General features: G+C 38.5%; 1 protein-coding gene across 4 annotated transcripts in view; it reads right to left on the bottom strand.

Moving 5' to 3' along the window:
- Mast2 (microtubule associated serine/threonine kinase 2) overlaps window positions 1-24,077 on the bottom strand; it is a 117,839-nt gene that overhangs the window by 44,484 nt on the left and 49,278 nt on the right. For 3 of the 4 annotated variants that reach the window (XM_038332467.1, XM_038332469.1, XM_038332466.1), the window contains exon 4: window positions 23,488-23,519. In XM_038332467.1, the coding sequence (XP_038188395.1) occupies window positions 23,488-23,519 (32 nt within the window). Of the gene's footprint in view, window positions 1-11,011; window positions 11,197-23,487; window positions 23,520-24,077 lie in introns of those variants that run through there. The other variant, XM_038332470.1, reaches the window with a different exon arrangement.

The raw sequence follows: 24,077 nt of genomic DNA, 5'->3' as shown, positions 1-24,077 counted from the left end.
AACTGATAGGTATAGAGAAGCACGAACAGTACTGGACCCGTGAGTTCCAAGTCTGCAACTTTTCTGCACAGGTTGTTGGCATTGCTTACCAATGAGTTCATCTTAAAAAATAAAAAGACTTTTTTTTTTCTTTTTTTTTTTTAGTGGGTTATGGAGGGGAAAGAAAAAGGGGGAAAGGGGAGAAGGGAGAAAAGCAGAGAGGCAGAGAGCGGGAGAGAAAAAACAGAGAGGGGGAGGGGAGAAGTGACTCTCATTTTGCCACTGAGAGTAATCAATATAGATGTGTATTGAATAGACTACTTTTTACATACTAGGCACTGTTTCAGGTGCCAGGAAGGCAGTAAGGAATGAAGTCTATAACCTATAACTAGAATAAACACACCTATGGAAAAAGAGAAAACAGGAAAAAAGAGAACAAGAAAGAAGTGGTGAAAAAGAGAAAGAAAAAGGAAATGAGATTGTACTGGGAGTGGGAACAGTTGTACACAGGGAAAATTTGACTCCTGAGAGGAAATCCTGAGATCTGAATGTTATGAACGACAGAGACACAAGATCCCGGAGAATGGTAAGGGTGTAGAGAAAGAAAGTAATTGCTATGCTTAAATACTTCGGATGTCTCTTCCAAAAATTAATTCACACATCACCCTCAAACAGTCAATCCCCTTTCTTTCATATGCCAACTCTGTTTTTCATTAGACAAATGATAGAGTCAGCAGAAACACTCAGCATGGTTGAGTACTTCCTTTGCTATGCAGAAGCTTTTCAGTTTGGTGAACTCCTATTCCTTATTTTGCTTTTGTGGCTGAGCTTTTGCTCTGATACCTAAAAAAGCCCACAGGCAGAACTAAGAGGATCACAAGTTATAGGCAACCTGGGCTACATTACAAGGCTCTGGTGAGATGGCACAGTGCTTAAGAGCACTTGCTATCTGTCCTTCCAGAGTTTCTGAGTTCAGTTCCCAGCACTCACATCATGTGGTTCTTAACTGCCTGGAACTCTAGCTCCAAATGAAATCCAATGCCTTCTCTGGGGCCCCTGAAGGAGCCTGTGCACCTGTGGCATTATAGACACATAAACAAATTTGTGTTTGTGGGGGGCTTTTATCAAAAATAAATTAAACCAAATACACAAACAATTACTTAAATAAAACTCCTTAGGACAAAGACAAGTGATAACAGATGCAAATCTGGGTGACTACAAAAAGAAGCCACTAGGAATATAATACATACCAATCTCCTGTTCCTCTTAGAATACTTTTAATGAACATTTTTAAGGAATTTTAATTATCTTGGGATTCATACCATCAGAGGTAGAGAGAAGAAATAGAGGTATGCTCTTACATTAGATATGACATAGTATGAGGGTAAACTATGACAAAGTTCACTTTTATTATACTATAAATTAATGCAACATATTGTAGAAAAAAAAAGAAAAAAGAAAAGAAAGAGAGTTGGATGAGATGCCTCAGTGGGTAAAAATGCTTGCTGCCATACCTAACAAGATAACCTGAGTTAAACCCCTGGGTTTCATAGGCAAAGGAAAGAACTGACTCTTATAAGTTGTCCTCTGACCTCCACATGTATGATACAACACAAATATGCCTGTGCTCACACATAATAGCAAATGCAATTAGAAATATTTTAAATGAAAAAGTTGTCCACAAAGGTAATAAAATGGACTCACAAAAGAAGTACAGTGTGTCTAAGTGTCTAAACAGAAAGAAAATGTAAGACAATAGATAGTAATACTAATCTAAGTTAAACCAATAACTGCATTAAGCATCAGTGTTCTAAAAAATGTATTTATTATCAATTAAGGAGAGATTATCAGAATGGATCAAACAGCAGAACTCAACAATATGTTATTATTTGTGATAGCCAAACAAAACAAAAACCCATACCCACTGATGCCTGAATGATAAACCATAGTTCACAAACCATTTTACTCAATGGAAGATTACTCAGCAATAACAAGAAAGGAATTGTTGACTCAAACAACAGATGAACCTAAAAAAAAAAAAATCACTGCTTCAAGGCTGCTACAACTGACATTACCTTTGATTATGTTTTCCCCAGAGAGCACCTCAACTTGGCCCCTTACCTCCTTCAGGTCTTTGTTCAATACATTCTTAATGTATTTCCCCCTAAGCCAGCCAGTGGTATCAACTTTCCTAATGCTGCGACCCTTTAGTATCTCATATTTTGGTGAACCCCCAGCCATAAAATTATTTTTGTTGGTACTTTATAACTGTAATTTTGCTACTGTTATGAACTGTAAAGTAAATCTGTGTTTTCTAATGGTCTTAGGTGACCCCTATAAAAGGGTCATTTGACCACAAAGGGGTCACAACCCACAGGTTGTGAACTACTGTCCTAAGCATTCCATTTAAAATTGTACCCCTCCCAAACTCTATGCTTCTTTCCTGATAGTTTTCTCCACAGTACTTACCATTATCACAATACTAGATATTTTACATTTCTATTTTGCTGTGTTTCCCAATTAGACTCTGAGACTCTGAAGGACAGTGACTTTTATGTTTGCTTTGCTTACCGCATGTTGCTAAAGGCCTAGAACAATATAAGGTAGGCTCTCAAATATTTACTAAATGAATTAATGATTATGATTTATTATAAGCACTAAAGACAATGTTTACCTATTACATGTAAATCAAATTATGTCCAAACTTATTATGTATAAAAATGAAAATCCCATGAAACTTAAGGGATCCTTAACTGATTTGAACTACGCTTCTTTAAACTTTAAAATATAATGCACCAAAGATCATATTTCTAGGCCACACGCCTTTTAACAAAGGTACACATAATCTTATTTGGCTGATCTGTTAACGGCTACAAGAGGGAGAAGAAAGGTCAGACACTCTAGAACTGACGCCACGATCAGCTGAGATCCAAAACAAGAAACAGGCTAACTTTTCCCTTTCAATAGGCTCTAGCTATTTCCCCAGGATCAGAAGAGGGTCTTTACTCTTCCATCTCAAGAAAGAAAGTACTTAATGTCTGAGGAGTCAGATATACTAACTCGACTGCTGACAATTAACCTAAAGTTCACTGAGCTGAGGTTCTGCTGCTAACTACAAAACTCTGGTCAGTCAAGAAGGAGACCTGTCATTTCATCTTACATGCCTCATTGTGGTCATCTCAATGGACAGTGGGAGCAGGGTCTCAGGTACCCACACGGTCCCTGAAACATCACTAAATTGTGAAACAACACACTGTGGATAGGATGCTTGGTTTCAGATTCCTTAAACACTCCGAATTTCCAATGCTAGAGGTCTAGCTCCTATTTGAGCGCTTGGCTAGTTCCTTAGGGTCAGGAAAACACCACTTCTGTTTCATTCAACGTAAACATGGTAGAGAACCAGGAGCAATTTCAGGCCAAGCATTTACAGATACTGTTTCATAGTATAACTAAGATGATGCCTTTGTTAAGACCAAGATATAAGCACAGAAGAAAATACCTTTTTTTTTGCCAATAAAGGGAGATAGTATTACTTATGCATACTAAGCAACTGTTCTATCATGGAACTGGGTTAAACCCCCAACCTTCTAAATGATAAGGCATGGGAAGGCCTTATCTGGACCTGACATCAAACTTGCTATGTAATTGGGGAGGATCTTGAACTCCTTTCTGATCTTCTTGCCTCTACCTTCTGAGTTCCAGACTGGCACCGTACCTGTTTTGTGCACTGCTGAAAATTCAATGCAGGACTTATAATTGATACTAGCTGCAATGGTTTGAATGAGACTAGTCTGAATAGTCTCATTATATTGAGTTCCCAGTGAGTAGAATCATTTGAGAAGAATCAGGAGGTATGACCTTATCAGAGTAGGTGCATCACTGGGGATGGGTTTTGAGGTTTCAAAAGCTGAAGCCCAGTTAGCTATCTTTCTGCCTTTTGCAGATGTGGGTTCTCAGCTATCACTCCAGAGCCATGCCTGCTTACCTCCTGCCATGCTCCCCACTATGATGGTAATGCAATCTTAACACTCTGGAACTGTAAGCCTCTTATATGTTCCTTGGACTTGGTACTTTGTTATAGCAGAAATAACTAATATACTAGCTAAGTACTCTACCAACTGACAGCCTTATTTATATTTTCAGTTTTCATAGGGTTTGTTTTAATTAGTTCCCTGAGGGAACTAAGGTTTTCCTCTAAAAAAATGTTTTTTAATGGACAGTTATGAACTATCATATTAATACTTGGAATCAAACTCAGGTCCTCTGGAAGAGCAGTCAATGCTCTTAACTACTAAACCATCTCTCTAGCACAAAACTAATGTTTTCCAAAATAGGTGATCCAACCAAACATTCCCAACAACAGTATACACCAGACTTCTCTTGGTTCTACATTATTTTCCATCTTTTTTTGTTTTTCCCTGGAAGTCTTGATTTAATAAAGACTTAAGAAAACAAGTTTCAGAGAGCAGGCCTGAAATTATAGTATCAATTTTAGAAAACAAAGATTAATACTATTATACAAGTTATTTTTCTAGAAGATGTGTTGAAATATCAAATTCATGCCAGGCAATGGTAGAACACATCTTTAAACCCAGCACTTGAGAGGCAGAGGCAGATAGATTTTTTTGTGGGTTCAAGGCCAGTCATGGTTTACAGAGTGAGTTCCAGACAGTCAGGTCTACACAGAGAAACCCAGTCTAGAAAAACAAACAAACAATAAAAAACTATCAACTCATTTACAAAAATCCACTATGACAATTGTGTTAATCAGGCCCATAAAGCATATGGGGTATATCAAGTCTCTAACTCAGAGCTCCTCTTTGGAGCTACAATTAAATGAGACTGCCATTGCAGTCAAGAAAGCAACTACTGAAAATTACGCATGATTAGAAAAAACGTTGTCCTGCATGACAAAAGATTATCTTTAAGATAGTTAATTTAAAATAAAATCCGTTGTACAGTAACAGTGAAACATCAAAAATAAAAGCAAAAATTACAAAGTAAGGCTTGGTTTAATAGAAGCATTCAAGACAATAAACAAGGAGCCAAGCTCAGAGCAATAGAATTCATGAACATGAGGAGGACAAGGATAGGAGAACAGAGCCTTTGCGTGCTGAAGACACTAGGAGAGGAAGTAATGCCTCCATAATGGTATACAATTTCTAAACCCACTGTGCCAAAGAATTGTCCTCTCCTTCCATCATCTTGATCATCTCTAGCTGGTTATCTCCCAACCGTCATTATCATACAATAGGGCTTCCTCCTCAGCAGTCACCTGAATCTGCTGCCTGGGATGGGATTCCACCTTCGCAACAGGCTCATCTTTCTTCAGGAAGCTGCTGCTCCGTCCGGTCCTCTGCAGTTTACCACTCTTCATCACCATTGCTTGTTGGTTATTATCAAGGAATATTTAATTTTATTTAGATTTATTTTATGCATGTGTTTTTCATGTGTGTAAATGCGTAGCATTTGTGTGTCTGGTGCCTGTGGAGGTCAGAGGATGTATTAAACTCCTGAGGACTGGAGTAACTGAAGGTTGTAAGCCACTATTGCAGGTGGTAGGAACTGAACCCGTGTACTATGCAAGACTAGCAAGTGTTCTTAACCACTGAGCCATTACTCTACGCCCCTTCTTATTTCCTTTATAAAGTGTTTTCCAATTTTTCCACCTTTAGTTTATCTGGGTCAGGTTCTTAATTATATAATTTTCTCCTGTAATTAAGAATAGGCTTTTTATCTGTGCCATACAATACTTTTGGCAGGGCAGGGGGCAGTTTTTGACACAGGTTTTCTCTGTGTAACAGCTGTGATTGTCCTGTAGACCAGGTCTCACACTCAGAGATCCACCCTCCTCTGTCTCTGCAGTGCTGGGTTTAAGGGCATGCACCACCACAACCCAGCCACGAAGTTTTTTCATATAACACAATCTTACTTATCTATTTTTGTTCTCATTTCCTTTACTTTTTGGGTTATCAGATCTTTGTGCTATAAGACATTACAGGGACAGGAGTTGAAAAATGAATTAAATTTATGAGCCAGGTGGTGGTATTTATAAATTTACGGTCTTAAATGTAAATATATCATGGTTATAAAATGTCCATAGGAAGAATATTTAATTCAGGAACTGTTCCTTGAATGTATGCACTAGGGTCTAAGGGGGAGAAGGGAGTCTAAACTTCTTCTGTAAAGGGAAACATAGTATCTTGGCTTTACTGGGCTACATATTTTTGTTTGTGCTGCACGTGATTTTGGGTTTTTTTGTAAATATGTATGTGCCATGGCACATATGCATTATCATACATACACAGATACAAATGAATGGCAAAGAAAAATAGGATCATGTCATCTGTAAATGACGGTAATTATACTTCTTTATATGTATCCCTTTCTTACTTTCTCTTGTCACTAGCCAAAATTCAAATAGTATATTAAGAACAGAGAAAGTGGATATCTTTGTGTTGTTCCTTGTTTTAGAGGGCTTGCCGGCTACTGGTGAGTCATGTGTGGACTTTATTATGTTGAGGTATGCTGCTTTTAAATTTTCCTCAGGGATTTTTTTTTAATTGTTATTATGAAGGGATGTGGAACTTGGTTAAAGGCTTTTCTCCATCTATTGAGATGATTGTGTGTTTTTTGTCCTTAACCTGATATATGTGTTGTACTGTATTTCTTAATTTCTGGATACTGAGTCAAGCTTTGATCCCTAAAATGAAAGCAACTGGGTCATAGTACCTGGTCTCGCATTTAATTTGCCAAAAATTTATTGTGAGCCAGGAATGGTGGCACACCTTTAACCCCAGCTTAACTTAGAAAGTTGAGGTCAGCAGACTTCTGAGTTTGAGGCCGGCCTCGTCTACAAAACTAGTTCCAGAACAGTCAGGGCTAAACAAATAAACCCTGTCTCAAAAAACAAAACAAAGCAAAACAAAGATTTCTCAATAGAAAGAAAGAGATCTCTGAACCTTTTTTTTTTTTTTTTTTTTTGAGACAGGGCTTTTCTGTAGCTTTGGAGCCTGTTCTGAAACTCACTCAGTAGACCAGGCTGGCCTTAAACTCACAGAAATTCACCTGCCTCTGCCTCCTGAGTGCTGGGATTAAAGGTATGCGCCACCACCGTCTGGCCTCTTATTCTTTAGTAATTTTATTATTCAACTTTTTCTTGCTTTTTATTTTATTTCAAGCAGAGCCTCATGGTTGGCTTTGAACTCAAGTCCTTCAGGCTTCACTTTCCAAGAATTGACAATTTTATAGGTATACACCACTATGTCCAGCTTCATAGCTTTTTATTTAAGATTTATTATATTGTAATATATATAGTGTTCGTCCTGCATGTATCCGAGCAGGCCAGGAGATGGCACCATGTCTCATTACAGATGGTTGTGAGCCACAATGTGGTTGCTGGGAAATGAACTCAAGTCCTCTGTTGCAGACAATGCACTTCTGAGCCATCTCTCCAGCCCCACTTTATGGTTTTTTGGGTTTTTTTTTTTTTGATAAAGCATGATAAAACAAATAAAAAGAACTTGGTACATTTTTACAAGGTTTAACAAATATGAATCAAACATCAATATCTGATAACAAAAACATGAGCTCAAAAATTAAGAATATTAGATTTTTGTTCCTCTAGATGATGAGGAAACTAATCAGATTTACTTCTGTTTTTAAAGCCAATCAACCAGCCAACCAATAAACCAACCAACAATCAGTCAGGTATGGTGGTATACAGCTGTACTTCCAACTACTAAGGAGGCTGAAGCTGAAGGATCACTTAATCCATAAGTCTAAGGCCACATTGAGCAACATATCCGAACCCCATTTAAAATAAAATCAGGAAAAATATGTAAAACAACATTCAACAGAAGGGAAACTTGCAGAATAAGCACTAAGATTGCTCCAGTTCACTACCTTGAGAATATTTCTAGGAAGCAACACATGAAGGGGATATGCAAAAGAGCCCAAAAATCTCTAAATTGAGGAGACAGAATTTGGAGAGACTAATGTTGGCTAGAATTTTCAAGACAGAGTACCAGAAGGAAGAGAGCTACAGAAAGAACTATGGAAATCTGCAAAGCGAAGTTGGGTACCTCCCAAGGCTTTAACTGAGTACTAATCACTGAAAGAAAATAAGGAAACTGCTAGAGAAATCAAGGAGCTGGCATGCTCCTCCACATAACACACAGTCACAACACTCCACAGTCCCAGCTGATTATAAAAACTTCAATGCATAGAACTCAAGCAGAATACTCAGAAGTATTACCTCAAAAAAGGGGAAATGCATCCAAATTCTGTTCAAGTCACACCAAAGATTAAAAGTAATTTCTAAAAAGATCCAATGGTTTAATAAGTACATCCTAGAATCTTAAGATTGTTTAAAGACACACAAAAAATATTCTGTAAACAATCAAAACCATCTTGTCACACACTGACCTAGTATTTTACACCAAGTAGAAAAAAAAGGAATCAAACACTAATACAGTGAACAAACATGCAAACAAGCTACCAAACACCAGCAAATTTCACATTTCCATTATGTCGATCAATGTAAGATAAGGTTGCGTTACCAATCCAAGTGGTGCTAACTAATCCAAGAAGACTAAACCCACATTATACTGCGTATGTCATTCAACTCATTGTCTGTGCCAAGCCCACACACAGGAAGAGGTGCCTGAAGGAAGGGTCAGGCTCCTGGCACTGTGCAATGTCTATCCCAAGACCTAAAGATTTTGATCTCCAAAATCAAATTATGTCATTTAAATCTGAACACCCTGTAAGTAAAAATTACTTAACCATTTGACTTCTCAGTTAATTTTTCTAGTAGAAAGCTTTGCATATACATTTTGATCACTCAATCTTCCCTTTAGAAACTTTCACCCCCAACCGGCTTCCAAGATACCTTTGTGGTTCTAAGCAATTACTCACCCATCTTTACTCTGCTAGATCTTCATTACCTCCCTGCTCTCTCAAAGTCAGATTACTGACTTAGTCTTTTGACATGTCTTCATTTTCTATCAACGGGAATTCACAGATGACTTCATAAATCACTAATATGCTCTTAATTGCTAATTATATTACCTGTTACCCAGATTTTGCTTCTCTTTCGTTGACTATATAACTATCTATCCTGCAATTTTTTAATCTGTTATTAAACTTTAATTTAATAATAGATCCCTGGATTTCATTCACTGGCCAACCAGCTTAGTTGAATATATAAGCTTGAGGTTAAGCTTATGTCTTAAAATAATGAGAATGGCTGAAGCAGATACCCAACACCTACCTCTGGCCTTCACATGAAAGTGCATGTGTCCATATTTGCACACTCATATGCAAAGATCCTCACAAATACAAACAACAAAGAATAATGGTACCTATCTTACCTAGATAATGCCATTAGCATTCTAACTATAGCCAGAGTGATAATTTTAATTACATTTACTTTTATTTTACACATTTGTGGTGGTTAAAGGACTATGTTGAATTACTTTCAGGTACTCAGCTCTTTCCCTTCCACCATGTGAGTTCTGGGGGGCTGACAAGAGGTCTTCAGTGTTGGCTGCAAGTACCTTTACAAACTGAGCCATCTCCCCAACTCTCCTTTAACTACTTTTGAGATAAACTATCATGCAGTCTACAGTTGCCTGTATGTACATACTCACTATGTACCTAGGTTGGCCTAGAACTCCTGACCCTCCTTGCTCCCAATTCCCAAGTGCTGAGAATTCAGAATTGTGTCACCATGCCTGTCTCAGAGGAACTTACATATGCATAAATTCTTGGGTTTTAAACACTTCATGTCTACTCACCTTACCCAACATAAAAACAAATACACATACAATGGCTCCACTTAATCTGACCAGCTCCATATTACTCCTCGGACCTCATTTCACTGTATTTCCCACTTAGTTTATGCCACACCAGCTTCATGGAACCTTGCTGCACAAATCACATAGGAAGAGAGCTCTTAGACCAGCGGTTCTTTCTCAACCTGTAGGTCACGACCCCTTTGGGGGTTGAACCACCCTTTTACAGGGGTCGCATTATCAGATATCCTGTATATCACATATTACATTACAATTTATAATTTATAGTTATGAAGTTGCAACTAAATAATTTTATGGTTGGGGATTACTACAACACAAGGAACTGTATATTTTTGGTGTTGTGTTTTAGAAGAAGAGTTTCTCGGCTGAACTTGCTTTGTAGACCAGGTTGGCCTTGAACTCACAGAGATCTACCTGCTTCTGCCTCTCCCATGCTGGGATTAAAGGCATGCCCCACCACCGCCTGGCCCTACTTCTTTGAAGTCTTTTCTACTGTCAATACACTGAGGATGGTCAACCCAGGTTCTCATATTTCTACTCCATCTATACTGATATTGTGTTTCATATTCACTCATTAACTCTGTCCCCTTCCACTATAACCTAATTTCTCTGAGGATAGGGGACATCATCATTTTGTAGTCACTGCTTTGTCTCCTAACCCTAATGCAGTACCTAACAGCATATATTCAAACAGTGCTGGATATACGAAAAGGAAGAAGGTAGAAGGAGAGCTATTTTCATCAGTTGGAACAAATCATTTCACCTGTTTTTAGTCTTAAGCATGTGTATTTAACGATTTTTTACTTTATTTTTCTGAATCTTTTGTCTGCATGCTTGCTTGATACCTTGGAACTAGGGTTAGAGTTGTGAGCTGCCATGTGGGTGCTGGGAATCAAAGTCGGGTCCTCCACACCAACAGTGCTCTTAACTCCTGATCCACCTCTCTAAGTTCTATACTCAGATATTTCCGCTACGTAACATATAGACGAGTTATGAGGTAGTCGCAGTCACAGGGTTAGGGTGCCCACAAAACTACTTATTACCTATATGCTACTCTACATTCTTCAGAAATCTGAATATAGTAGAGATCCGTGAAACACTTTTATAGCCTCTTACCAAATTCTTCCCACTTCTAAGAAGCAGAGTACAAACTTTATCTATGAGACCAGAAGCAACTGCCAATAACCAAATCAATTCATTGCAGGCTTCCTTACCTCCACTGCAGTATACGGCTGGAACAGGGACTGCAGGGGCTGCTGTGGGCTTGAGGGTTCAAGAAAAAGACAAGAGGAGAAGTAGCCAGCACACAATCAGCACTAAATGGGACTTTAGCCAGGGAGAAGACTGGAGCCGATGAGGGTGAGAACATGTGCTGACTTACATCGGCTCCTCGGCAAAGAGTAGAGATTCTGACAGGGTATCATAGTAAAAACAAAACAAAACAAAAACAAAAACAGGGTCAGTGTTAATTTCTCCAGCAAAAAGATGCATATGCAAAGTGAATTAAATTTAAGTGAGAGGCTTAAGAAAAGTAAGTGGTTAAAAAATATTCTACATCAGTACCAATGCTGGCAAACAGCACACAGACTAAAACCTAACCCACACAAAGGTACTTGTTACAATCTCAGTGCTTGGAAGGCTGATACAGGAAAATCATGAGTCTGGACTACAAAGCAAGCTACTGTCCTGAACAGTAAAATAAATTATAAGCATACCTAAATTTTGACAAATGCAACCTATTTTCCCTTCATATGTAAGCTATGATTCATTAGGCCCGATAATAAACAACTCTATGTTAGTTAACCTGCAAAATAATGCCAAGTTTTTAAACCTTTCTTCTTGAGCCATCTCATTAAGTTGTTCAAGTTGGTCTCTACCTTGTGGTGTTCTTGAGTCTCCCATAGAGCTAGAATTATAAGAACCCATCACCATACTTGGCAGTCTTAAATATTATCACATAATGTGAGGTTTAGTTATCTTAATGACTATGTTATCAGGATTATAAAAAAATCTGTAAAAACCTAATCTCATTTTCATTTTGTTCCTAATTACTACTCTGCAAATTAATTATACAATGGGCTGTAGTCTACAAAGGATTGTTTGAATAAAAGAACATGTTTTTAATCCCAACACAGGGGAAGCTGAGGCAGGTGATCTCTGTGAGTTTGAGGCTAGCCTGGACTACTGAGTAAATTCCAGGAAGCCAGGGTTATGCAGAAAATTCCTATCTGAGAGAGGGAGGGAGGGGGGAGAAGGGGAGGGGGGAAGAGGGAGGGAGGGAGAGAAGGAGGGAGGGAAAAGGGTTAATAAACTACTTATTAGCTCCTTCATCAGGGCCATTTTTCAAATTTACCGCTAAAACAGATACAAGACTCCCAATACAGTGCACTAGCTCAAAAATCTTAGTTGTTAAGCACTTAAATTTTTGAAAGTTTACAAACGCCATTTAAAAATTCAAGCTCAGCAAACAAGTCATATTTACTTTAATTACTATACTACTTCAGTTGATTGATTATGCTTCTTTTTGTGATCTTTTTACTCTAGTCTCAGTCTGGTAAATCCCATTTTGGTTTTTGTTGTTGTTGTTGTTTTCTTCTTCAAAGTATATGAAAATATTTGAATACTTGGAATTCATGAGTGCTATTTTCTAGGAACTAGTGAATTAGTAATTCAATCGATGAACATGCTAAGGGTCTCAACCCACAAAAAGTCACTGTGAGCACCAATATGCAGGAAGAAAGTGTGCTCATTCCACTCTGGGATTTAAGGCATAGCTCAAGACATACTGAGGAGACATGGGCACTAGGATTCTTTCCCTGTCCATGATTTAATCAACAATTTTCTCAATACTTCTTCCTTACCAAATAAACCTGAGGAGATCTTGAGGAAATAACCCTGAAAATAGAAACCTCCTCCTCATTTCTCAGCTATGTAGTCTTCACCTAATAGTTTCTGTCTTAGGCAAAGGAGAAAAAGAATTTGAAGGATCTGCAAGGGAGGCCTGCAGTTAGGAACTGACAGGCCAAGGGCAGAAATATATCCCTCCACACCACAAGGCAATGGAGGAATGCTTTTCATCCACCCCCTCTTTTTTTCCACATATTCTTAAGGCTTTTACTTTCATCTTTGAAAATAGCTTTAAAAACTTGCTTTCAAGGCAAAGGGAAAACTAGGTTCACTGTTCACCAGCTTCCCCAAGCACCTAGGAACACCTACAATTACATCTGAATTGAAAACACCACAGGTCCCTCCAATGACCATTCTTTTGACCTTGAATGGACAAAGTCAGCTCCACCCTCTTCCTAACAGACATTTCCAAGGCAGAGTCTTCATCCAAGTAAACGAAGAAGTTACTTGGCATTAGTTATTTTTCTTACATCTGCCTGTTTTGAGTCAGAGACCCCAACCTCCTTACTGAATCCGCAGGCACGGTGCTCCCAGTCTCTCTCTCCTCCGTTTCATCATTCTCCTGACTACTCAAGATCTGCCTCTCACACTGGAATCTCAGCAGACACTTCTCTCACATAAGGGGCGTTTTAGCCAGTGAAAACACAGAAAGATTCCCAAACTCATGGGTAACATTAAGGCATTATTCTCAAAGAACAAACAAACAAAAAGTAATCAGCATGGCAGTCAGAATCCCCTCACAAAAACTAAGAGCCCAAGAGAGGGAAAAGTTCCAGATCTTAAATGAATCAGCTGTCCTCTGATCTTCCTGACATCATTCACACTCAGCCTGCAGCAAATCAGACCCAGAGAGCACCTTGTTCCCTCATAGTCACAAGCACCCTCCCCCACAAATCAGCTGTACCCTCAGACTTGGCAGCAACAAAGGCTCTGGCAGAAATTATACATACCAACTTGAAAACTCGCACTGTGTCAGAAATACTATTAACCCAGGAGCCGTGGGGCAGGATACAAACAGCTGTTGCAGGGAGCAGGGGATTGGATGAAAGCCTCTTACAGATCCCAAATTGGTAAATTAATAGGCTAAGAATAAATAGGTATTTCTGCAACATTATTCATTCTCAAACTCAGGCCTGGTGGAAGATAACAGGACTTTAATTTTAAGACTCTAAGCACAGTTATTCAAATTCTAAAACTGACCAATTTAAATAACCTACATCCATAAAATTTTGGCATCAATTTTATTTAATTTCCATTATTCTCTTATCACTTCAATAACCTGTGGTCAGAAATGTAGTAAGAAAAGCTAAGAAAGTAAGTCCAGAGGAGCCAGGCATGGTAATACCTAGACCTGAAGTGGAGGCAGAAAGATCAGATTCACGATCATCTTTACCTACACAGCAAAATAATACGTGCTTCATAATAATACAAACAATTGTAAGCTCAGAAACTAATGCAATTTGATCCAATAACCATCATAGAAACCATTTACATGAAAGACATGTAAGACTTTCATGTAAACTATTAAGTTTAGTTTTCCATCTGTAAAATTTAAGGTAGCCAATATAAATGAATATGTAAAACAGAAAAGTGCACAGCAGAAAGAACTGTGGAGTTGTTGGCTACTATTATACATCTTTCTATTTTAAAGGAGAGGCATCTAAATATTAGTAAATCATCTGAGAAAAACAGCCTGACCTGTAGAATGATAAGCAATCAAAAAAACTCTAAGTAAGAGGTATGTATCATCCCTTGCTGCAGAACACCAGTCAACTGTGATAGGCTCTTAACTATCTACACAGCATAGTATGACCAACTGTTTTCAACTCCCAGCACCAACAAGGCAGCTCCCAAACTGTCTGTAACTCCAGTTGCAGTGGATCTGATCTGACACCCTCACACAAATATGAAGACAAAACACCAATGCACATAAAATAAAAATAAAGGTTAAAAAAAAACAGTAATTGTACAATGGGTGTGGGTTCACTAGGTTCCGTGGAAGAAAATACAGGGCACATTAAGGATGATTTTAGACTTTCCAACAGCAGAACTCACCTTCCCTTTGCCAAGGACCTTTGTTATTTGTTCTCTACCTTACACCTTTAGCAAGTTGATTTCCATATCCCTAAAATATCCTAACTAAGCTTCCAAAAGGGACAATGCCAAACGCAAATTTTCTGTTAAGGAATATCACAGTGTGCCTGATTTTACCCAACTAAGTTTTGCATAAGCTTTGTTGTCTAGGGAAATTCTAAGACAAGATGCACATACGTCAAACAAAACATGCTTAAGACGAAGGGCAGATTAAGACTACATGCTAACATTCAGGAGTCAGTTGTGTAGTTCTCCCTACAAGTAAATATATATATTATAAATATTAATATATATTAATAAATCAATATTTACTAAAAGGGCAGCTCCTTTCCCCAGAGATGCTCAAGACGACACCTACCTGCTAAACAGGTCTTTCCTCTTAAGGAAAGACCATGTGGTTCTCTGGTCTCTCCCCGTATACTCTTTGGGATCCTGAAGAACTTCCAGGAATATTTTACTTTTAAACCTGGACTTTTAGCTCTCTGCCAGACTAGATCAACTACTGGTCCAGTAAGTTGCCAGTTCCAAGTTATTACCTTAGAGGCTCAGGGCCTTTGGGTTTGTGGAGGGGGGGGGGGGTTACCTTGCTAAAGACATGGTCATGCCAGGACCCCTAACATAACCAGAGCAAAAGCTGCCTCTCTGTTCCATGGGATCCTTCTATAGATGTCCTGATGAAGGACACATCTCACACACACTGTCCAAATTATAATATGCTGGTCTGCCCTGTCACCTGGGTACCCCGACCCTTTAAAAGAAAAGCTTCGCTCATTCCCAGTCTCCCCTTTCCCACTCAGGCAAGCTGATCTTGCGCCTCTTCTCTATTTTTCTCTCTCTGTCCATTCTTTCTGTGAAGAGGTAACCTCTACCTTCTCCCCCGCCTTTCCTCCTTTTCTCTGTTCCTTTATCTCTCTCTCCCCCATATTGCCTTACCTTTATACCCTCCCAATGCCCACTAAATACTCTACACCTAAGCTCTCTCCACATGGCATATCTGTCTGTCTCTCATCCAACGTGTCCTCTCCCGCACCCAGAGCAAAACATGCCAGGGTCACTGGCACCATAAATCTATCATTGGTTTGGTTTGCTGGGTCAGGGGAAAAACCTTATATTGGGGTATGAACTTTTTGTTTTTGTTTTGTTTTGTTTTGTTTTGTTTTTCGAGACAGGGTTTCTCTGTAGCCTGTCCTGGAACTAGCTCTATAGACCTGGTTGGCCTTGAACTCACAGAAATCCTCCTGCCTCTGCCTCCCGAGCGCCGTAATTAAAGGTGTGTTTTACCACCGCCCGGCACAGAAATCTTTCAAGTAGATTAAAACCTAAGTATAAGTACTTCCCAGGCAATACCCATACTCACAGAAGCCCTATAAAATATGTATTATTAATATTCTCATTATTTCAAACAACAATCCAAATCCAAACAAGAGAATAAGCCAAATTGGTAAGCTCAAAATCAACCTCGCCTCAATTCTTGTTATTAGTTAGCTTATTATGAATTTTATTAGCCCAAAATATCCCTATCTTCAGCCATATTGCTGAACCAAAACACTCTGACACTAGAAACAATGGTAGAAATTTCTGAGGTATACTATTCAGTAAAAGTGTCTGAAAACAATAGCAAATTGATTTTTCTCTAGACTACTTTGCAATAGTAACCATGAAAATCAACACATGAAATTTCTTAAAAAATACTTAAGATGGGCTGGGCAGTGGTGGCGCGCACCTTTAACCCCAGCACTTGGGAATCAGAGGCAGGTGGATGTTTCAGAGTTTGTGGCCAGCCTGGTTTACAAGAGTTAGCTAGTTCCAGGACAGGCTTCAAAACTACAGAGAAACCCTATCTCAGAAAAAACAAAACCAAAACAAAAATATTGAAAATGAAAAATATTAATAATTAATAATTTTAAGAATATGAAGTCATTTTATGTCCTTTATCTAACATCAAAGAAGATACAACTTTTACCTACAGAGGTTAATACATTACCAGACAGACTAGATGGGCCGCAGTGGCGCACACCTTTAATTCCCAGCACTCGGGAGGCAGAGGCAGGCGGATCTCTGTGAGTTCAAGGCCAGCCTGGTCTACAAGAGCTAGTCCTAGGACAGGATCCAAAGCCACAGAGAAACCCTGTCTCGAAAAACAAAACAAAAACAAAACAACCAATCAAACAAACAAACAAAAACCCCACATTACCAGACAGAATAAGTTTATTGGCATTGAAGTGCATGTACTAATATCCCTGTGTCTTTGCCAGCATTGGGAGAGCTGGAATAACCACAGGCCTCAATAGGAGGTAGTACAGCAAATGAAATGTCCAACTTTGCCTATTCATCCACAGAAATATTTGTGGTCTGTGTTATCACACAAGTTAGGTGGAAGGAAAAGGCCTGTGAGATATATAATTTACTTTATAGATCTGCTAAATTCTACAAACACAAACTAAGCTCCTTAAAAAAAAATGAAGCTAGGGGCTGGAGAGATGGCTTAGTGGTTTAGAGCACTTGACTAGTCTTCCAGAGGTCCTGACTTCAACTCCCAGCAACCACATGGTGGCCCATAACCATCTATAATGAGATCAGATTCCTTCTTCTGGTGTATATATAAAGTACATGAATTTTTTTTAAAAAAATGACATTTTAGGTTTGTTTCCTCTGTAATAATTATATTCATCACATTTTATAAATCAGATACATCACTATCTCTAGGAAAAGCTATTCTATAAACACTGCTCTCAATTCCTGGCTTGGTTTTATTGTTTTGTTTTTCCCTTTTTCTTTCGATGCTTTGTGTGTGTGAGCGCGAGGTTGTTTGTTTGATTCAACACATGGTTTTTCTATGTAGTCCTGACTATCCTGAAACTTGTCCTATAGATCAAGGTGACCTTAAACTCAGATATCCACCTACCTCTGCCTCCTAAGTGCTGGGATTAAATGTAGGTGCCACCACTATCCAGGTGTTTCAACTTTATATAGCATTAAGCAATTTAATTCATTTGTTAACTGTATCCTCTTAATGGATTTTTATTAGAATATTCACATTTGAAAATTGTCAGTAAAATAGCCATAATTATTTCAAATCTCTTATCTACAGAGACCCTCTTTCACAGTGATGCCTCTTTGAAAGCTAAAGAATAAATTAACAGCCAGTCTGTGTTCTTATCTCAGCACATGGCAAAGGAGTCAGCGGGTATCTGAAACTATTGACATGTCAAAGAATAGAGTCTTTGGCACAGGCTTTGGGTAAGTATCACTAGGACAACTGGAGAACTTCCAGACCATTCCAGTGGAGTGAGTCAGAATTTCCAGAACTCTTTTTAGTAGAGAAGCAGACTGCTAACGTTTGAACCAGTAAAATGAAAATTAATATACAGGACTGAATAAGTTGAGGAAAGACTGTAGTTACTTGTTAGAAATATTCATTTAACATTTATTTTCTAATATATAAAAGAAGCCTATTATCTTTCTCCTCAGGCTATTTATAACACTTCAGTTTATAGCCTCCACTCCTGTGTATGAAACACCGATAAATCACTTCTCATTCTCTTTGGCCCTCCTCCAACGAGGAAGACTTGCTAAGTCTCATCACTTTTTAAAGCAATATACTTATCTAAAATAGGAATAATGTCTCCTCTTTTTTAACACTAGATTATAACTAAAAAAAAGTTTTGCAACTGAGCATTTGCCTATAATGTCCATAATTAAAATGCCTATAATATATTTGAAAATGATATTAATTCAATCAGGTTTAACAAGACAGTTTTAAGACGTACAGATAATTTTGTATGGCAGTTAAAATCCTATCTTCCCTGGAAAACTGGCCTGGTATTTAGCTTATAGGGTCAAATCTTATGGAAAATATTGAAGATCTATTCCTGAAATGCCCATGGTTTGTAAGACATCTGAGAACTCGAAGGGAGGAGAAACCACCAATTCAGTGAAGAAATTCTCAGATGTGGCTTCCTAACCTCAAAGTACAAATAATGTAAGCTTTCAAATTTTCATGAGATTTTTTTTGAAGTAAAAACTTTACTTATATTCATTTATGTGTATGTGTTTTATTTTTCTACCTGCATACATGTGCATGCACTTGCCCTCGGAGGCCAGTAGAGTGTCAGGTCCTCTGAAAGTGCAGGTACAAGTAGTGGTGAACCACCTGATGTGGGCGCTGGGAACCTGAGTCTTCTGCTGGAGCAGCCAGTTCTCTTAAGGACTAAGCCAACTACCCAGGCAAACAATCTGAGATTTGTTAAGATTTAAAACAAACTTTTAAAAGGACTATGGTAAATTACACCATTCCTGATATTCTATAAAAGGCCTAACTCTAGCAACAATCACCCTAGCCATGGGTGTCTGTGTGTGTATAAGAATCAAGATTATCGCTTCTGTAAAGCAAAGGACACGGTCAACAAGACAAAACGACAGCCTACAGAATGGGAAAAGATCTTCACTAACCCCACATCAGACAGAGGTCTAGTCTCCAAAATATACAAAGAACTCAAGAAATTGGACACCAAAAGATCATATAATCCAATTTAAAAAAATGGATTACAGACCTAAACAGAGAACTCTCAACAGAGGAATCTAAAATGGCTTAAAGACACTTAGGAAATGTTCAGTATCCCTAGTGATCAGAGAAATGCAAATCAAAACAACTCTGAGATTCCATCTTATACCTGTAAGAATAGCCAAGATCAAAAACACCAATGACAACTTATGCTGGAGAGGTTGTGGGGAAAAGGGAACATGTCTGCATTGCTGGTGGGAATGCAAGCTGGTACAACCCCTTTGGATGTCAGTGTGGCGATTTTTCAGAAAATTAGGAAACAACCTTCCTCAAGACCCAGTAGTAACACTTTTGGGTATATATCCAAAGGATGCTCAATCATGCCACAAGAACATGTGCTCAACTATGCTCATAGCAGCTTTGTTTGTCATAGCTAGAACCTGGAAACAACCTAAATGCCCCTCGACCAAAGAATGGATAAGGAAAGTGTGTACATTTACACAATGGAGTACTACACAGCAGAAAATATAACAACAGCTTGAATTTTGCAGGAAAATGGATGGAGCTAGAAAACATTATTTTGAGTGAGGTAACCCAGACACAGAAAGACAAATATCACATGTACTCACTCATAAGTGGTTTTTAAACATAAAGCAAAGAAAATAAGCCTACAAATCACAATCCCAGAGAACATAGACAACAACGAGGACACTAAGACACACATAGATCTAATCTACAAGGGAAGTAGAAAAAGACAAGATCTTCTGAGTAAATTGGAAAACTTTGGGGGAGGGTTGAAGGAGAGGGGAGAGGCAGGGAGGGGAGCAGAGAAAAATGTAGAACTCAATAAAAATCAATTTAAAACAAGAAATGGGCTAATTTAAACTATAAGAGCTAGCTAGAAACACGCCTGAACCAAACAGTGTTGTAATTAATACAGTTTTTTATGATTATTTGGGTCGGGGTGGCCAGAAAATAAAAGAACAGTCTCTGTCAACTTTCTGACACCTCATAAACATGTTGCATGTACTACATACATGCAGGCAAAACACTTACATACATAAAATAAAGTCTTTAATAAAAAGAAATACAGCCTTGAGACAGAATTTATCTAAACTTAACCCAAGATGCTTAATAACAATTTTAAAGATTATACATCTCAGAACAAAATCATAATTAATGAAGCAACGTTACATACTTTTAAGTGATCCTTAGAAAGGAAAAGCAGGTGTCATTACCTTCTTTTCAAAGATAGGGAAGAAAGATTTAGTAAAAATGAAATGATCTGTCTAAGTTTACAAAGTCTATTCTGTGATACAGTCAAGACTGAATCCCAGTTCTGAATCATAGCCAGATTCCGTTACATTAAACACTAATGAGTTTTATAAAAAGCAGTTTTTAAAAAATTGAGGAAACAACCTAATTACAAAGGTATTAACACAAGTAAAATACTTAAATAATAGTAACAAAATTACCTGTTTCATACTTTAAAAGAAACAAGTGGAAGGAGGACAGTGGGGGTAAGCAACAGATAGGGACAGACTAAGCATGCTCGCTCACATCACCTACAGGTGGCAAAAAGAAGTCCTTGAAATAGCCCAAGAAGGTGAATAAGGGAGACAAGGTTTTCAAGTGGAAACAAGAGGAGCAGAAGACATTTAAGGAGCTAAAAGCCAAGGTCATGGGAAAGAATCCCTAGATCACAAATAGAATTAGTTGTTCCTTGTGACGGTGACTCTCTTCCACTCCCATTTGAACATAAACATTCTCTGCCACTAACATCTTTTATCACCTACAGGTAGAATGTAGGGTTGCCACAGAGCCTGTTTTACGTTAATAAACTTTTGCTTTAAAAAAAAAATCAGCCGGGCAGTGGTGGTGCATGCCTTTAATCCCAGCACTCGGAGGCAGAGGCAGGAGGAGCTCTGTGAGTTCAAGACCAGCCTGGTCTACAAGAGCTAGTTCCAGGACAGGCTCCAAAGCTATAGAGAAACCTTACCTCAATAAACAAACAAACAAACAAATAAATAATCACAAAGTAGCTATTTTCTATAGTTATCATTTCAGCTACTACCACCTCAGCTGTGAATTTAAAGCAAATTCAATAGGGAATTCTGCCATAGCCTGGACTGAAACACATCTTTGTTGTACTGTGACTTCTGTATCACCTTGAATTAAACCAGTTCATTAAAAAAGCAAGGGGAAAGGCATATGGTGTGTCTGTGTAGAGAGAGTGTGTCAGAGGGAGGGAGGGAGGGAGGGAGGGAGGGAGGGAGGGAGGGAGGGAGGGAGGGAGGGAGAGAGGGAGAGGAGGGAGGGAGGGAGGGAGGCATTTTATTTTATTGAGACAGGGTTCTCTAACGCTTTGAAGCTTATCCTGGAACTAGCTCTTGTAACTGGCATCGAACTCAGAGATCCGCCTGCCTCTGCCTCCCTAAAGCTAGGATTAAAGGCATGTGCCACCACCGCCAGATAAGACAGCAACATTTAAAGGTCAGCAAACAATTCAAAAAGTAAAGAAAGGCATTTGCCATAGACCCTGATAATCTGAGTTCAAGCCTCAGAATCCCCATGATGTAGAGAATGGGTTCCTGCTAGTTGTCTTCTGATTGTACATGTCATAGCATAAGCAGATTCATCCACAAATACACCAAATCTCTTTTGTATACTTAAAAACAAGCAATACCACAGTATCCACCTCATATAAAATAGCTCATGTTTCCATAAGAAGAAGTTTCAAAGCCACTGTTTATCATAGTTCTATTCCTTTAATAGTTACCAAAATTGTATGTGGACATGTGTGTGCTCTCACAGGTGTGTATGTATAGGCATGCATGTTTGTGTAAGTGTGAAATATGTGTGGAGATAAAGAGGGTAACTTCCAGTTTTTAACAATGCCTCTTTGTTGTTTATTACTGTACATGATCAGCTAGCCAGTCCTTATTTTTCTAGAAATTCTCTTACCTTCACCTCCCATCTCCCCAGAAGAGCATAGATAGATAGATGAGAGAGAGAGAGAGAGAGAGAGAGAGAGAGAGAGAGAGAGAGAGAGAGAGAGAGAGAGAGACAGATAGATATCCGTACCAATCCCAGTTTTAGGTGGATTTGGGGGATTTGACACCAGGTTATCATGCTTGTACAGCAAGCACACTGTCCACTAAGACATATCCTCAGCCTGGTGTTTTCCAAATTTTGACCCTTACTCAATTATAGTGGATGTTGCTATGAGTGTAAATTACATAAAGTTGAATCAAATAACAAATGATGAGCCTTAGCACAGAAATTCTAATTCAGTAAATTCACAATCTACCTTTCCTTCCTCTGTATCACCAGAGGGGGAACCTCATGCATGAGCCTCATCCGAGCTAAGCATACATTCTACTGCCAGTGAGTTAGTTCTCCAAAACCCAAATTGTGCTTTTAAATACACATTCCAGATTCTAATTAGCCAAATCAGCAATGAATCAACAAAAATTCTTAAGAAAAAAGTACCAAACGAAACATAAAAAATTAAAATCTAAGGACAAAAACTACTTTCCAATTTCCACTAACCATAAATACAGAATAAAATAAAAGAGAATGAGAACCTGCTTTAATCTACTCTCTTAATGTGGCAACCTTTACTCCAACTTTTCAGAAGAACCATTCCCCTCACCACAGTCAAGTTGTGGAATATGGACACAAAGAATTTCAGATTTAACACCCCAAAATTAGAATATAATTGGGATGGATATGTGTCAGCACTTCTATCAAATTGTTACATAAAATTTGGGCCAGAGAAGGGAACTTGGAACAAGGAGATTACTGAAGAAAAGTCTCTGACCTAATGAGAAACATAAGCAGAAAACAAAAATAATTTTCTTAAGTGGAAATAAATGTTTTCCCTGCATATATGTCTATTACCACACGTATGCCTGAGTGTGCCCGCTGCCCATGGAGCTCAGAAGAGGGCATCAGATCCATTGGAACTGGAGTTATGGATGGCTGTAAGTCACCATGTGAGTGCTGGGAACTAAACACAGGTCCTCTGCTCTAAACCAGTCAGCCATCTATCTTTCCAGCATCCAGAAAACAGGACTCTTGAATGAGATTTCTACAATAAATATTAACAATAGGTTCTTAAGACAGTTCCCAATCAGGAGATCATCATAGACAAAATCATAATGCCAAGGGTCATCTACTTACAAGCTGCCTCTCCTTGGAAGGCTCAATTCCTTCTGAAAAACAAAAAACACATAAAACAAGTTAGACAAAAAAGGCGCCCATATGAATAGTGTGAACCTGCCTCAATGGCCTAAGAAATATATAGCATTATCTTAATAATAGCACACTTAAATGTTTCTATGCGGTAGTCTCTTCCCTTGCCTCTAAAATTTGATGAAAGTTGGGCATGGTGGTGCAAACCTTTAACCTCTGCACTCAGAAGGCTGAGACATGCAGATCTCTTAAGTTCCAAGCAAGTCTGATCTATATACTTATTTCTAAGACAGCCAGGGATATACTAGGTTATGATCATTAACTTAGCCATATCAGAAATAGTCCTTCATTACCAATATGTTTTACGTTCAGAAGAGATTTTACTGTTATGCTAAAATACAAATAGCAATAGACGACAACAATATATAAGACACAAATGTGAGCTTAAAAATTTCAAAGGCGCTGGTCAGTGGTGGCGCACGCCCCAGCACTCAGGAGGCAGAGGCAGGCAGATCTCTGTAAGTTTGAAACCAGCCTGGCCTACAAGAGCTAGTTCCAGGACAGGCTCCAAAGCTACA

This window comes from Arvicola amphibius, chromosome 6 (assembly GCF_903992535.2).
Source record: "Arvicola amphibius chromosome 6, mArvAmp1.2, whole genome shotgun sequence".
Classification (NCBI taxonomy): domain Eukaryota; kingdom Metazoa; phylum Chordata; class Mammalia; order Rodentia; family Cricetidae; genus Arvicola; species Arvicola amphibius.
The sequence above is the reverse complement of the archived record's forward strand: the minus strand, read 5'-3'. Positions and strand labels throughout refer to the sequence as shown.